Source organism: Ipomoea triloba, chromosome 9 (assembly GCF_003576645.1).
Source record: "Ipomoea triloba cultivar NCNSP0323 chromosome 9, ASM357664v1".
In the NCBI taxonomy this organism is placed as follows: Eukaryota; Viridiplantae; Streptophyta; class Magnoliopsida; order Solanales; family Convolvulaceae; genus Ipomoea; species Ipomoea triloba.
The window spans coordinates 7,012,291-7,024,361 of record NC_044924.1 but is presented as its reverse complement, the minus strand read 5'-3'; the positions used below and the strand labels follow the sequence as shown (position 1 = coordinate 7,024,361).

The 12,071-nt window shown below is 34.6% G+C and overlaps 2 protein-coding genes across 4 annotated transcripts; both read right to left on the bottom strand.

Annotated features, from left to right (window-relative positions):
* Positions 1–4,734: 4,734 nt before the first annotated feature.
* LOC116030444 (co-chaperone protein p23-2) lies at positions 4,735–7,909 on the bottom strand. The gene is made up of 6 exons (XM_031272693.1): positions 7,752–7,909; positions 7,409–7,626; positions 6,644–6,800; positions 5,641–5,669; positions 5,502–5,550; positions 4,735–4,964 (listed from the first exon to the last, which is right to left on the bottom strand). The coding sequence occupies exons 2-6, from the start codon at positions 7,613–7,615 to the stop codon at positions 4,930–4,932; spliced, it is 477 nt and encodes a 158-aa protein (XP_031128553.1). The 5' UTR covers positions 7,616–7,626; positions 7,752–7,909; the 3' UTR covers positions 4,735–4,929.
* An 843-nt stretch (positions 7,910–8,752) lies between these two features.
* LOC116028564 (probable arabinosyltransferase ARAD1) lies at positions 8,753–11,701 on the bottom strand. 3 transcript variants are annotated; one of them, XM_031270313.1, is made up of 3 exons: positions 11,006–11,701; positions 10,164–10,899; positions 8,753–9,533 (listed from the first exon to the last, which is right to left on the bottom strand). In XM_031270313.1, exons 2-3 carry the CDS (start codon positions 10,770–10,772, stop codon positions 8,979–8,981), a joined length of 1,164 nt encoding a protein of 387 aa, XP_031126173.1. In that variant the 5' UTR covers positions 10,773–10,899; positions 11,006–11,701; the 3' UTR covers positions 8,753–8,978. The 3 variants fall into 3 exon arrangements, with proteins under 3 accessions (XP_031126173.1, XP_031126172.1, XP_031126171.1); XM_031270312.1 differs by having other exon boundaries at positions 10,164–10,753; XM_031270311.1 differs by having other exon boundaries at positions 10,164–11,701.
* Positions 11,702–12,071: the final 370 nt, after the last annotated feature.

Genomic DNA, 12,071 nt, shown 5'->3' with positions numbered 1-12,071 from the left:
TTTTTTTTTTTTTTTTTTTTTTTTTTTTTTTTTTTTTTTTTTTTTTTTTTTTTTTTTTTTTTTTTTTTTTTTTTTTTTTTTTTTATGTTGAGATAAAAAGGATCATTTTGAACACCCCCCCCAAAAAAAAACAGGCTTGGAAATTACTCGAGAATGGTTGTATCGCTGTCCCAAGCAATTCAAACTAAGTTGATCCTCCTTAAGGTGTATGGCGAGCTCAACTCGTCACAGGGGTGAAGTTTGGAAGAAGAGACTAGGGATCGACACTAGTGACCGTGTGGGAGCGCAGCAACCTCTCAACGTGAGGGGCCGAGGAAGGCTTCTTGTGTGCAGTGTTCAGTTGAGTTACCATGATTTATATAAGTATTCCTTATATCCATCTACTTACGTGACAACATATGATTGATTCTTTTTGTATTTGATTAATAAGTAAATTTCTTTTTTAATATCAATGCACAATAAATAATGAATAAAAAAGATTTAATTGTCATGTCAAGATGTGAATATTAGGCACGAAGTTGCTTTCTCAAATGAGAAGTTATGGATTCGAATCCTAGTGAAAACAATATTGACTTTTTGCGCTTTAATACGTTGAGAAAGTATATATGAACATATATAACATTGTAACAGAATCAGGAATACTCAAAAAATAATACAAAGTAATTCATAAATAAATTATTAGGTTTGTTGTGGGCAATAACTTTTCAAAGTTTAGAATTTATTATGCTCTTTAATTTCGGCGGGATTAATCCCGTGATTGTTGCTTTCTTCAGTAATGACTAATGAGCAATGGGGGGATGAGGGAATGACAGCGTGGCAAGTGGCATACAAAATTAAATCATTTCTTCAACTCTATACACAAACCACCATACATAGTTGTAGTATATATACTTATTATTATACAGTAAAAGCCTTGTACGGATAGTCTATTAATATTATTTGATTTCTAGAATAATATTTTAAAACATATAAAATTAATTGTTTAATATATCACCTTAGTACTATTATACCTTACCAAAGATGGATATATAATACTCCGTAATAATACTAATAATAACGCACCTTTTTTTATGACTAAATTAATATTTGTGTATTGAATGAGACGTCTGAATTGAATCAGAACAAATACTGCTCAACCATTTTAGTTTTTAGTCAATTCTATGGTTTTATTCATTCTCTCTTTTTATTGTTTTTTTTTTAAAAAAAATAAAAATCTTGAACTAAGACATATTCCTCAATCAATTATTTTATTGAGTTTTCATTAAACTATGAGTAATATTTACCCTTTAGTCACTCAAGTTTAGCGCCAGAACAAGTAAAAAGTGATTATATTTGGTCTAACAACCATGACTCATCTAGTATTATATGGTAACTCAAAACTTATATATTACAATCAACAATACACAAATTACCATATTTTTGTTTTATAATAAACTTTAGAATAGAACATAAAATGAGACTTTTTTTGTTGGTGAGTACTACTAGCTTTGTTACAATGCAGTATCTATTCATAACTACTTCCTCAACCTACTGAAGCATCGTCTCCATTGAGGCTCAAACATACCCCTTCCCTTCCATATGAGAGTGCAACCGGGTGCTACTAGACAACTACAAATTCTTTGCGAACACAAAATGAGACTAATTCTAAGGCTAAACCTCAAACCCTACGTGTGTCCACACATGCACACAAAATTCTAGAAGAAATCATTTTTTCTTTCCAATTACTTGATATAATCAAAATACTCCAAACTCGACCCCTCTTTCTCTCTCTCTCTCTCCCTCTTTTTTTGATAGTACACACCTATATAATACGAAGTAATTTATTATGTGTCAACCAGTACCAGATACAATCATCAGTGTTGTAAAAATCGACCTAAACGGTTGCATATGTGCCGACTAAGCGCTAGGCACCCTTAGACCGAGGCAATTTCAGCCATAGGCGACTTTTAGTCCAAATTGTATAGTTATATTGTACACAATATGAAAAGTATTGATATCTATCCAAACCTCAAGTTGTTGAGGAAGACAAAGAAATGACATAGGCCGGAGTTTGGTGCACGTTTGGGAAAGGGTGTTGGAGTCAAACAGTGGTGGTTGTGTGGTGGCACCCTAGCTAGCCTTTTTAATTTGGCCTCTACACTATACACAATATTATTATTATTATTATTATTATTATTATTATTATTATTATTATTATTATTATTATTATATTTTTAGGGTTCAGGCTAAAGCTTGTTTTTAGTGTGGGTACATGAGGCCCACCATCCGGACACGGGTATGGTATTGGTAAGAGATTCGATTATCTCCCCCGATAACGATGCTTTATGCTCCCTAATTTTTTATTAATTGCCTACCCATATTTCCTTATTCTATCATTAATGCTCTAATTATTGTGCCCCCTGAACCTTCTTCTCATCTTCTTCTGCTCTCCCCTTTGCTTAACAAATTCTGTTAATACACCCACAAATGGGATAGCCTTTCAATTTTTATATTCTACGTTTGTACTTAGTGACTGTTGTTGGCGTGGTATTATTAGTACAATATTTGAAGGTGGACGTGCATTTTGTAGTATTTAATTTTGGGGAAATTAAAGTTTAAGGAGTGTTCTATGTACCATCCGAAATTTAAAGAAGTAATGTGGGGTTGTTAGCATGCAACAATAATTGTAATTAGGATTGATATCCCAAATGAAGAAGATTGGTCTACTATGCATCTTGTAGAAGACACTTCCATGGGTTATCTAGAATGATGAGATAAGGATGGATTATATTATTTTATGTATCGGAATACGTGTTTAGTAAAATGCCAATCCTTAAACATGAAGTATATAATCCAAGGTTGAATGTCGAAATTTAATATATTTTGCTGAAAACCTAAGTTTCGATCGTCAAAAGGTAGACAGAAATTTAGGGGTGTTTTAATTCATTTCTTTGTTTTTCATTCTCTAATTTTTTAATTCTCATCTTCATTGTTCCGATTTTACATTTCTACAGTTTTCTAATTTCCATTCTCCAAATCTCCATTTCTTCAATTTTTTAATTTCATTTTACAAATTCAATTTTTAAATAAAAATAATAATTCAATACACTAATAGTCTAATACTATATGTGTAAAAAGTACAAAAATCAATAAAAACATATTACTAAATAAATTGTAATTATTTCAATTACGCGAAGGGATGAAAATGGAGAGAACTGTAGCCTGCAGCTATGGACACAATCACACAAAGGAAGAAATTCAATAATATTATAAAATTTAATAAAACATATTACTAAATAAATTACAATTATTTTAATAATTTTGGCACATAGTTTGATTATTAAACAAAATATGCATAACTTTATTGATTACAACATGAAAGGTTTCAAACCTCTGACCTCTTGAAAAATGCAACGTTAAGTGTTCACCCTTGTTTTTTCCATTTCTTCATTTTTTTTGGTCTGACCACGAAATGTCCTGAATAAGCCCTAACTGTCACCTTTAAACTCGTACCATACTTAGATTAATCTTCATTCGCACCGGGCCAACCTAATTAAGGAACAAAATGCTAAATAGATTAATTTTTTCATACAAGAGGATTTCAAACTCGCAACACTTCTTAAAGGACAAGAGGGTTTCAAACTCCCGACACTTCACAAAGGACAAGAGTGCTCGACCACTCTCGAAAAGAGCCACCGACTATGGATAAAAAGTGATCAGAAATCATTCAAAGATTGAGTCAGTCATTTTAGTCTTATTTTTATAGATTTTCAAGTTGGATTTCAAGAAACTTGAATATCATTGAACAAGGCCAAAGCAAAATACATTATGACTACATGAATTTGGAGCAAGAGAACAATCCACGGACAGCCTGAATTCCAGAGAGACTGTCAAAATGAACAGTCTAAGCTATGTTAGGCAGTTTTCAGCAACAGTTGATTTTTATTGTTTTTGTTTTTTCTCACATCAAAGATGGCATAGCTAGCTTTCATTTGTCTGTCCCTCCAAACAGTGAAAGACAAAACATTCACTAATACAACATTAAAGAATCGTTAACATTCAAAAACCAAAATTCTCACAAATCCAAATCATGCTGTCTATTTAAGAGCAGACAAAAAAGGGTACTCCGTATATAGTGCAATGATGCCAAATCTTTTAAGTACTCCAACTTGGAGCTGTGTATTTGTTATTACAAGCTCATTCACTGTGGATGGAACACTGGATAGTGGATACAAACATGATGGAATGGGGAATTGAAGAAAAAGTTTAAATTTATGGAGTGAAACTATATATGATGGGGAAAAAAGCAGCAGCCTTCATGGCACAATAAATGACAGGATAAATAATGAAAGTGGGTCAATGGAGAATATAATCAAAAGAGGAAAACTAAAGAGGTAAAAAGGAAGAGAAGCATGTGTTATGTGTACACCCCTCACCTCAGTTTTCTACTGTATACTGCAAAGATCCCACCATTGTAAATTTTCATCCCAGCTGCTTGTAGGTCACAAAATCCCTGTTTAGCTGTATATTTTCACGTGCTTTTCAAAAGTTGACGATTCTGCAATCACACATTAGATGCATGGCAATTACTAATATTAGCACTCATGTCCCATAATGGATATTTTTTCCGTCGGATTGAAAAAATATGAAATAAGAGAACTCTCTCTACTCTTCACAATATGAAATAGTAGAAGGCTACCCTGCAGAAAGTCTGTAAGCTTGTCAAGTTAGACAGCACTATAATTCACCCTAGAGTTGAGAGGAAGGGGGAAGGATATATCATATAATCATATATATGTCTGAAATATAGCCAGTTAATAATCCTCGAAAACAAGCAACATCTACATGTTTCAGTAAGACTGTCTTGGTAATTTGTTACACAAGCCAAATTGTTAAAAGCAGCCTCTTGAACGTGGCTGCTTGTGCTTCTGGAAGATTCATAAAATTGTGTTAATTTCCTCTAGCTTTCTCCAGGTCAGGAAGATCTGCAATAAAGACACAAATTGGAAGTCACAAGAAGAAGCTGATGGAATTCCTCCCCTTTTATTTCTAGACTAGATTGATGTATCCTTTCTTTTTTTCTTCTTTCTCGGAGAAATTGGACTTTTGGGTACGCTAGGGAATTAAAATAAGCACATAACTAGTGCAAACAAGAAAACCTCAGATTGAATGATATGAATATTGTAGTGTTGTAGCAATTGCAGGCAATACAAATATATTAGAGAAACAAAACTAATGCCTTCACATGCAAGATTGTTTAACAGAACAGCCCAGAATTTGAATCCCCCCAAATATCAACAGGAATGAATTAAAGTAAAAGAAATGCAATGCTTTCATATATTCAGGCCATTTCTTATGTATAAAGTTTGAACCACCTTCCCTTGACTAACACAAATTTATATCTTAGGCCAAACTATGTCTTGGAAGAGTGACTTTAGTACTTTACTACTTTAGGAAGGCCAATATAGTGGCATTTTGACTCTTTGTATATGCACACAGCACATAAGAAGTTTTTAACTTACAAAGCATTCCTCCATCATCACTGCTCTCATCATCTTCACCGCCAGCATACTGCAAGAGCATACCACTCATGTCAAACTAATAACAAGTATTTGTATTTTTTGTGCATCATGTAGAGAACAGCATAAGGGATGAAATTACCGCAAAATCATCATCAAGGGCCACATCAGCTGCATGGAGCAGAAAATATTTGTTTAGATGTATATACCCATAATAATTTAATAAACAACAAAGATCTTGCACTTAAGCAACACGAGTATAGTTTTGTACTGATGGTTTTACATCACTGAGGTAACATAAATCGGTGCTTAAAGATATTGTGATATCGTATTAAATATTATCAAAATGTCATGTTCAGCAAAGTTCAAGTTCTTGTTTCATATACCAATCACATCTAGTTTCAAAGTTGGTGACAAGGTGATGATTTAGGTGGAACTGCATTGTAATTCTCGAAGAGAGGTCAATTCCTAAATCCCAAGCATCAACACATTACAAAAAACAAGAAAAAGATTAAAACATTTTACATCTATTTCTATGGTTAAAAGGTGTTCAAAATGTGTATAGCATCATAATCTTAGTGTTTTGACAGCATTTTTATCATTTTTGTAAATTTCACTCTGCAGACTCCATTCCCAAAACTTTAGAAACATCTAGTCCTGAAATACAAGAAAAATCAGTTATCAGATCATGCCGATAAACATCCTCTTCCATGCATAATTTTTGCATTCTAAACCACATTTCATTTTCCTTGCTTCAATCCTATCCAAAACACAACAACAGCTGGACTTAAAAGCATAGAAGAACATGGATCTGCAAGCTACTAATTAATTCCCACTTTTTAACTCTTTTCATGTCTTCTTTCTACTACCCACTTCCTGGCACTAAATATAGTAACAATAACATATTTAGTTTTAAGATGCATCTATTCAGCCCCTGTGCCATCACCAAGTTCATCATGTTAAACAATTTTCCATTCCCATTTCCATGTACGGGAATGGTAGCTATCCCTTGTGCCATTACAGAGAAAACAAAGTTGTTTATAGATTTTTTTTTGTTAAAGAACTTGAGGAACTTTATACACCTGAAAAATGCACCATAATATTATAGATTTCTTTCAAGTAAAACCCATTGGATAGAAACTTACAAGACTCTTCATCGTCTTCATCACACCACTTGTTCCAATCAACCTTAATGTATGGAGCAGGCTTTTCTTCCGACTTCAATAATCTTGGCCACCAAGACTTTTGCTCCTTCTGAATTGAGCATAGAATGTTCCTCAAACCAATATTGGTTTTACAAGCCTGGAATAAACATTCAGACAAAAGGGAGTGTGAATGGAATAACAAATACTCTGAAATTGTTAAATAAGAAACATAATTTTAAAGCATGTTCAGGGACAAATATCAATGGCATAGACAACATTGAATTAATTCAAACAGAAAATTCCAGCCAGTACAGGAGTGAGGCTTATTTGATACAGACTAACTGGCTAATAGCAAACCCCACATATGGATGTTTAGCCGTTCAACATCTCTATTAAGGCACTCAAATATGTATACATGTGTTTCATTAAGTAGTTAAGACCTAAATCCCTTTTGACTTTCTTATTTCTACAATAGCTCAAATTATTACTCACTTAAAATTTTGTAATCAGAGAACTATTGTAAGATCACTAATTATGAACACATTCCAAGTTTAAATTAAAAAATGAAGATCACAAAGTGAAAGTGCAGAATAACATAGCAGTTAGTACTTATCACCAAAAAGGTCTATTGCATACTAAAGTCACATACTAAAGTCACGCTTCAGAGAATCAGACAACAACTGCATTGTACTTCAGGCTTCGTAAGGAGTACTAAACAGGACTGAGAACTGCTACTTTGGTTTAATAAGCAAAACAAACAAAAACCTGGGGGACAATATTGCCGTAGAGATGGAGAGAGAAGGAGAAGGATTCTCCCTGTGCGCCGACCGCGGAGAAAGCGAAGAGTCCTGCCGCCTCCGGCGTGACGGAGATGTCTTTGGCATCCGGAAGAGAGACGGTCAAGTAAACCTTGTCGGATCGCTGAGCCCACAGCACCTCCGGCTGCCGGCTGCAATTTTTTCCAGTTTCCATTTTCGCAAAGGCTATAAACAAATTTTGTATACGAAATAAAATTTCTTACGAAGTATATTTATAAAAACAATGCAATAGCTCATTATCATTTGTGAGTGGAAAATGAGAGACGAATTTTGATCAGGGAGAAACAAACCTAATTAGCAGAAGAAGATTGTTTTGGTTGTATCAGAAATCTCGGGCGAGCGTACTCGTACTTGTTACTTGTTAGGCAGAAGTCCGAAGTGAAGAGACGAGGAAGCTAGGGATGTGAACCGGGAGAGAGGTGGACTGACTGACTGGGCTCCGACTTCATACGCGCGCGCTACTCCGCATGAAACCAAAAACCTTCTTTTACAATTTTTTAATATAGGAAAAGGACCAAATGTCAATTACCTTGCCAGATCTCGTGATACAGTGGTATTCAATTGCACTCTTATATAAAAAATAAAAAAATAAAAAAAAGAGTGCCTTAAAGCTTTAATAGAGCTGTTTAAAAAAAAAAAGCTTTAATAGAGCGATATTGAATCTTTTTGCTTTAATAGGTTAAAAAATAATTATGAATAAATACTGCATTTTAACAGAATCAGTAGTACTGAAAAAAAAATATTAGATGGGAGATGTATTCCCTTTTGTCCCATTTTACTTGTCATATTTACTATTCATTGGTCAAATCAAACTCTTTATTTATTTGTTTATTGTTTATTTTCTTTAGTAATTTTTTATTATTTTTAAATTTAATTTTTTTGTTGGTGTAGTTTCTAAATATATAAATTTTATATATTAATACTAAATTTAATATTATAAAAAATTATATTAAAAATAACTCCAGTCAATTCTTGTTAAACGAATCATACCATCAAAATAGGACGGAGGTAGTACTGCAAAACACATTTATCCAAACGCACGTTCATACCTTTGTAGTTTGTACATGAACAAGCGTTTTTATTTTGTCCATTTCCTATATACATTGGCACGTATTATTGGGCAACTTATACGGACCAACCCAAATATTGTAACATGTAGGCTGAACTTATGGCGGTTTATGTTGACCTAACCAATATTACCGTTAGATCCCCTTGCTTTCCTATCCATATGGAATGGGCCTCTAGGGCACAGATGAAAGCAACAATTAAGAAAATAAAATGAATCAACAAGTAGATGATTATGAATGAATTGAATAATTGATGATCAATTATCTCTAAACAATTCGACAGCAAGCCGCCTAGCAATTAAATTTGTTTGCTATTAGCTTCTCTCTATCTATGTTGCAAGCATGGGATGAGTCACAAAATCTGAGTGGATCATATGCAGTTGCATTTCCCTTTACAGAAATCATATGCTACCAAAACCCAAAGCTTTATAAACGTAAAACCTATTAAGTTCACCCAAAATTTTTGGGCAGAGGAGCCGATTTAAGTCCTCTGTCATTAGGCTCAGGGGTTCGGGAATATCTCCGGTTTCTATGCTCCTTCAGCTTAACAGAAGGAACCTTCCTTGCAATGGCCTGCCAGACCATTTGGACAGCATCGTTCTCCTTCGAGGGATAACGATACTCAAACATATGTTCAATCTCTTTGAGCTTAGCCCACATCCTAGTCCACTCTTGTTTTCCAATACTCCTAATGAAGTTTATGAGAAAACTTTCTTTGAGAGCGTCTGATGTTCTGACAAAAACGCAGAACTCTGAGTAGTCGAGTACGTCTTCATATGGAAGCTCTATCTCGTCGCTGATGATGACAGGAACGCAATGGCTGGCAATAGCATCAAAGAGACGGTTTGATGAGGGAGTGTCACCAGCAATGTTAAGGCAAAATTTGGAGGACTGCATCCCACGGGTTGCTTGGCGTATGCCATCCTTTTGAATGCTTCCAAACTCGAAGTGTACATCTTTCTCATCTTTTAGCTTATAGAACAATTCTTGCCGAACAAATCCACCCTGAGGAACAAAAATAACAGAATTACATACAGAGTGGATGGTATTGGTTTATAAAAAGAGGAAGTGAGAGGCAATGACAACTTCTCAAAGTAGCTATCTAGATTCTATGTCATAAACAGCGTTTGGATAAAGGTTGCATGGCTGGTTTCAGTCAACTCATTACCAGAATATTTGTATAATTTGTATAGACTCCAATAGGACTGACCAATGACCATATATTCTAAATGCCAAATCACATGAACCCTAAGATGGTTACTAATATATATCACTTTCAAAACTGTATCGCCACACTCCATCAATCAATGAATACAATAACATATCACTCCTTTGTGGATCTAGAAGCCTGTTCTCTATTTGATCGATGCACTGACTTCCCTTGAATCAAAACTATACAAAAGGCTATAAGGTTCCAAATGATGACATCTTGCACAATGATACCACCCGGAATTCACTACAGTCACTTGGCTAAAGTTTTGATAAAACAAGAATAACAAACATAAGTAGATCTCGATGATGAAATGGGCAAAAATTAAAGAATGAACCTAGAATTCATATGCTATAGCGTAATCCATGAAATGATATCAGTGGCAAATGCTGAACATATGTGTGAAAAGAGTGTTGTTAACTTACATCTTTTCTATAAATAGCTCCCTGGAAGTATAGCAAAGTTGGACGGCTATCAAAATCAGATGAGTCATTTACATAGTTCCCGATGACATGCTTGTAAGGTGCAATCACGTCTTTCTCAACATTAGCTACAGAAGGGGGATACCTCCCAAAGTCGGAGAGAATGAACATAGCTGGCCAAAGCTTCGATCGTGCATCCATTAGGCTATTAGGATGGTGAGCAAGAACGATATGGTCTTTCCCACCCGATCTTTTCCATTCTTCTTGAGCTGTCAAGAAAGTCACCAATTTTTCTTGCAACAACACATTCACACTAGCCTTCTGGTGCGGCTTCAGCCTTGAAAACCGGTTAAAGCAGACCGATGAAAAGAAGGGAACAAAAACTACATCTGCTTCACTCGAATTGGACACTCTCACAGCAGTCCGCCCACTCGTATTCTCAACAAACTCCGAATACAAGAGATCCAATGTGAGCCAATACTCTATACTATGCTGCACATTCAATCCACCGGGGTATCTCGGGACCTTAGTTCTAATATCAGGCCAAACATTGTTCCCCTCAGGCTTCCAATCCAAGAGTCCAAAGTGAAATTCTGGGGGCAAATCATACATATACACTTTGAGGACTGGATCACAAGTATACTTGCTAGGTTTCACTTCCAAATCAGTGTGTATAGAGGGGGTTTGATTACCAGTTTGGTCATCTGCTAGGGCAAAAATCCTAGAGTTGGGCAATATACTAAGGTCAACAAAGAGAGGCCTATCAGTGGATCGCAACACCAAAAACCAAGACAACATGAACATAATGGTAGTAATGGAGAACAAAGCTAACATTGACTTCTTACCAAAATTTCCCATTGAATGCAAATTTCTCTCCGCCATTGAAGAAAACACGGCCGCATTTATGCCCACACCGCCAATCTCCTCAATCAACCCCCCCTTGAGCCCGTGGACTAATTCAAGAAGGGATCATCGGGAAACCATAGAGCTTTGCTCGTCGAGAATCATGCCTTCTCCTTTTCTCACGGCAGTTCAGAATCAGAACCAAATGCAGAGAAAGAGGAAAAAACAAGAATGGGTCTATAAGAATGGAGACATGAACTGAAAATGCAGCGCAAGAAATGAATGGGCAGATCAAAATCTGGAAAGATAGATTTGATTCAATGATGAACAACCAAGTCAGATGTGACAGGAATTGAAGAATAGAGAGAGGCAGAGAAGACAGGGAGTGGTTACACCAAAGACGTTGAAATATTCTACTTCTCTATCTGTAGCATGGTGGAAAAACCCCCGTTTCTATTTCATGTTTTCTGACTTTTCGATTGCAATTTTGTGAAATCTAGTCAGCATAGAGGAAAAAAAGTGAAAAATAACCAAAAAAATAACCCAAAAAAAAAAAAAGAAAAAAAAAAAAAGAGCCCGATAGGACAGGGTGACTGGGCGAGTCTCAGAAGAAGCGAAATCGTAGCTCCGGTCAAACAATCTGAGGAAGAAAATTAAATTCGGACATAATTTTGTATGTGGTCCTATGAATCTAAGATACGGTGGTAATTAATAAGTTGTCTGTTTAAATGAGAAAGGCCTATAAGAAAATTTCACTGAATTAACTTTATCTTGAAGACTAAATATTAATGTGATATATTTTTAATACAGATAATTTAATAGGTATGTTTTAAAAAAAATACCAAATATGTTAATTAATTCAAAAATATTTCTTACATTTAAGAAAAAAAATTCATATTTTAAAAATAATTTAATATCACATCATCCATTAATCATAATGAATGTTTCTTAAAAGGAGGAACTATATATGACATCTTTACAGTTTATAATAATATTATTTTTATATATAATTAATTCGATAACTTTTGTTATAATTAAGAGACAAAAAGACATTCTTTTTAAGAACCA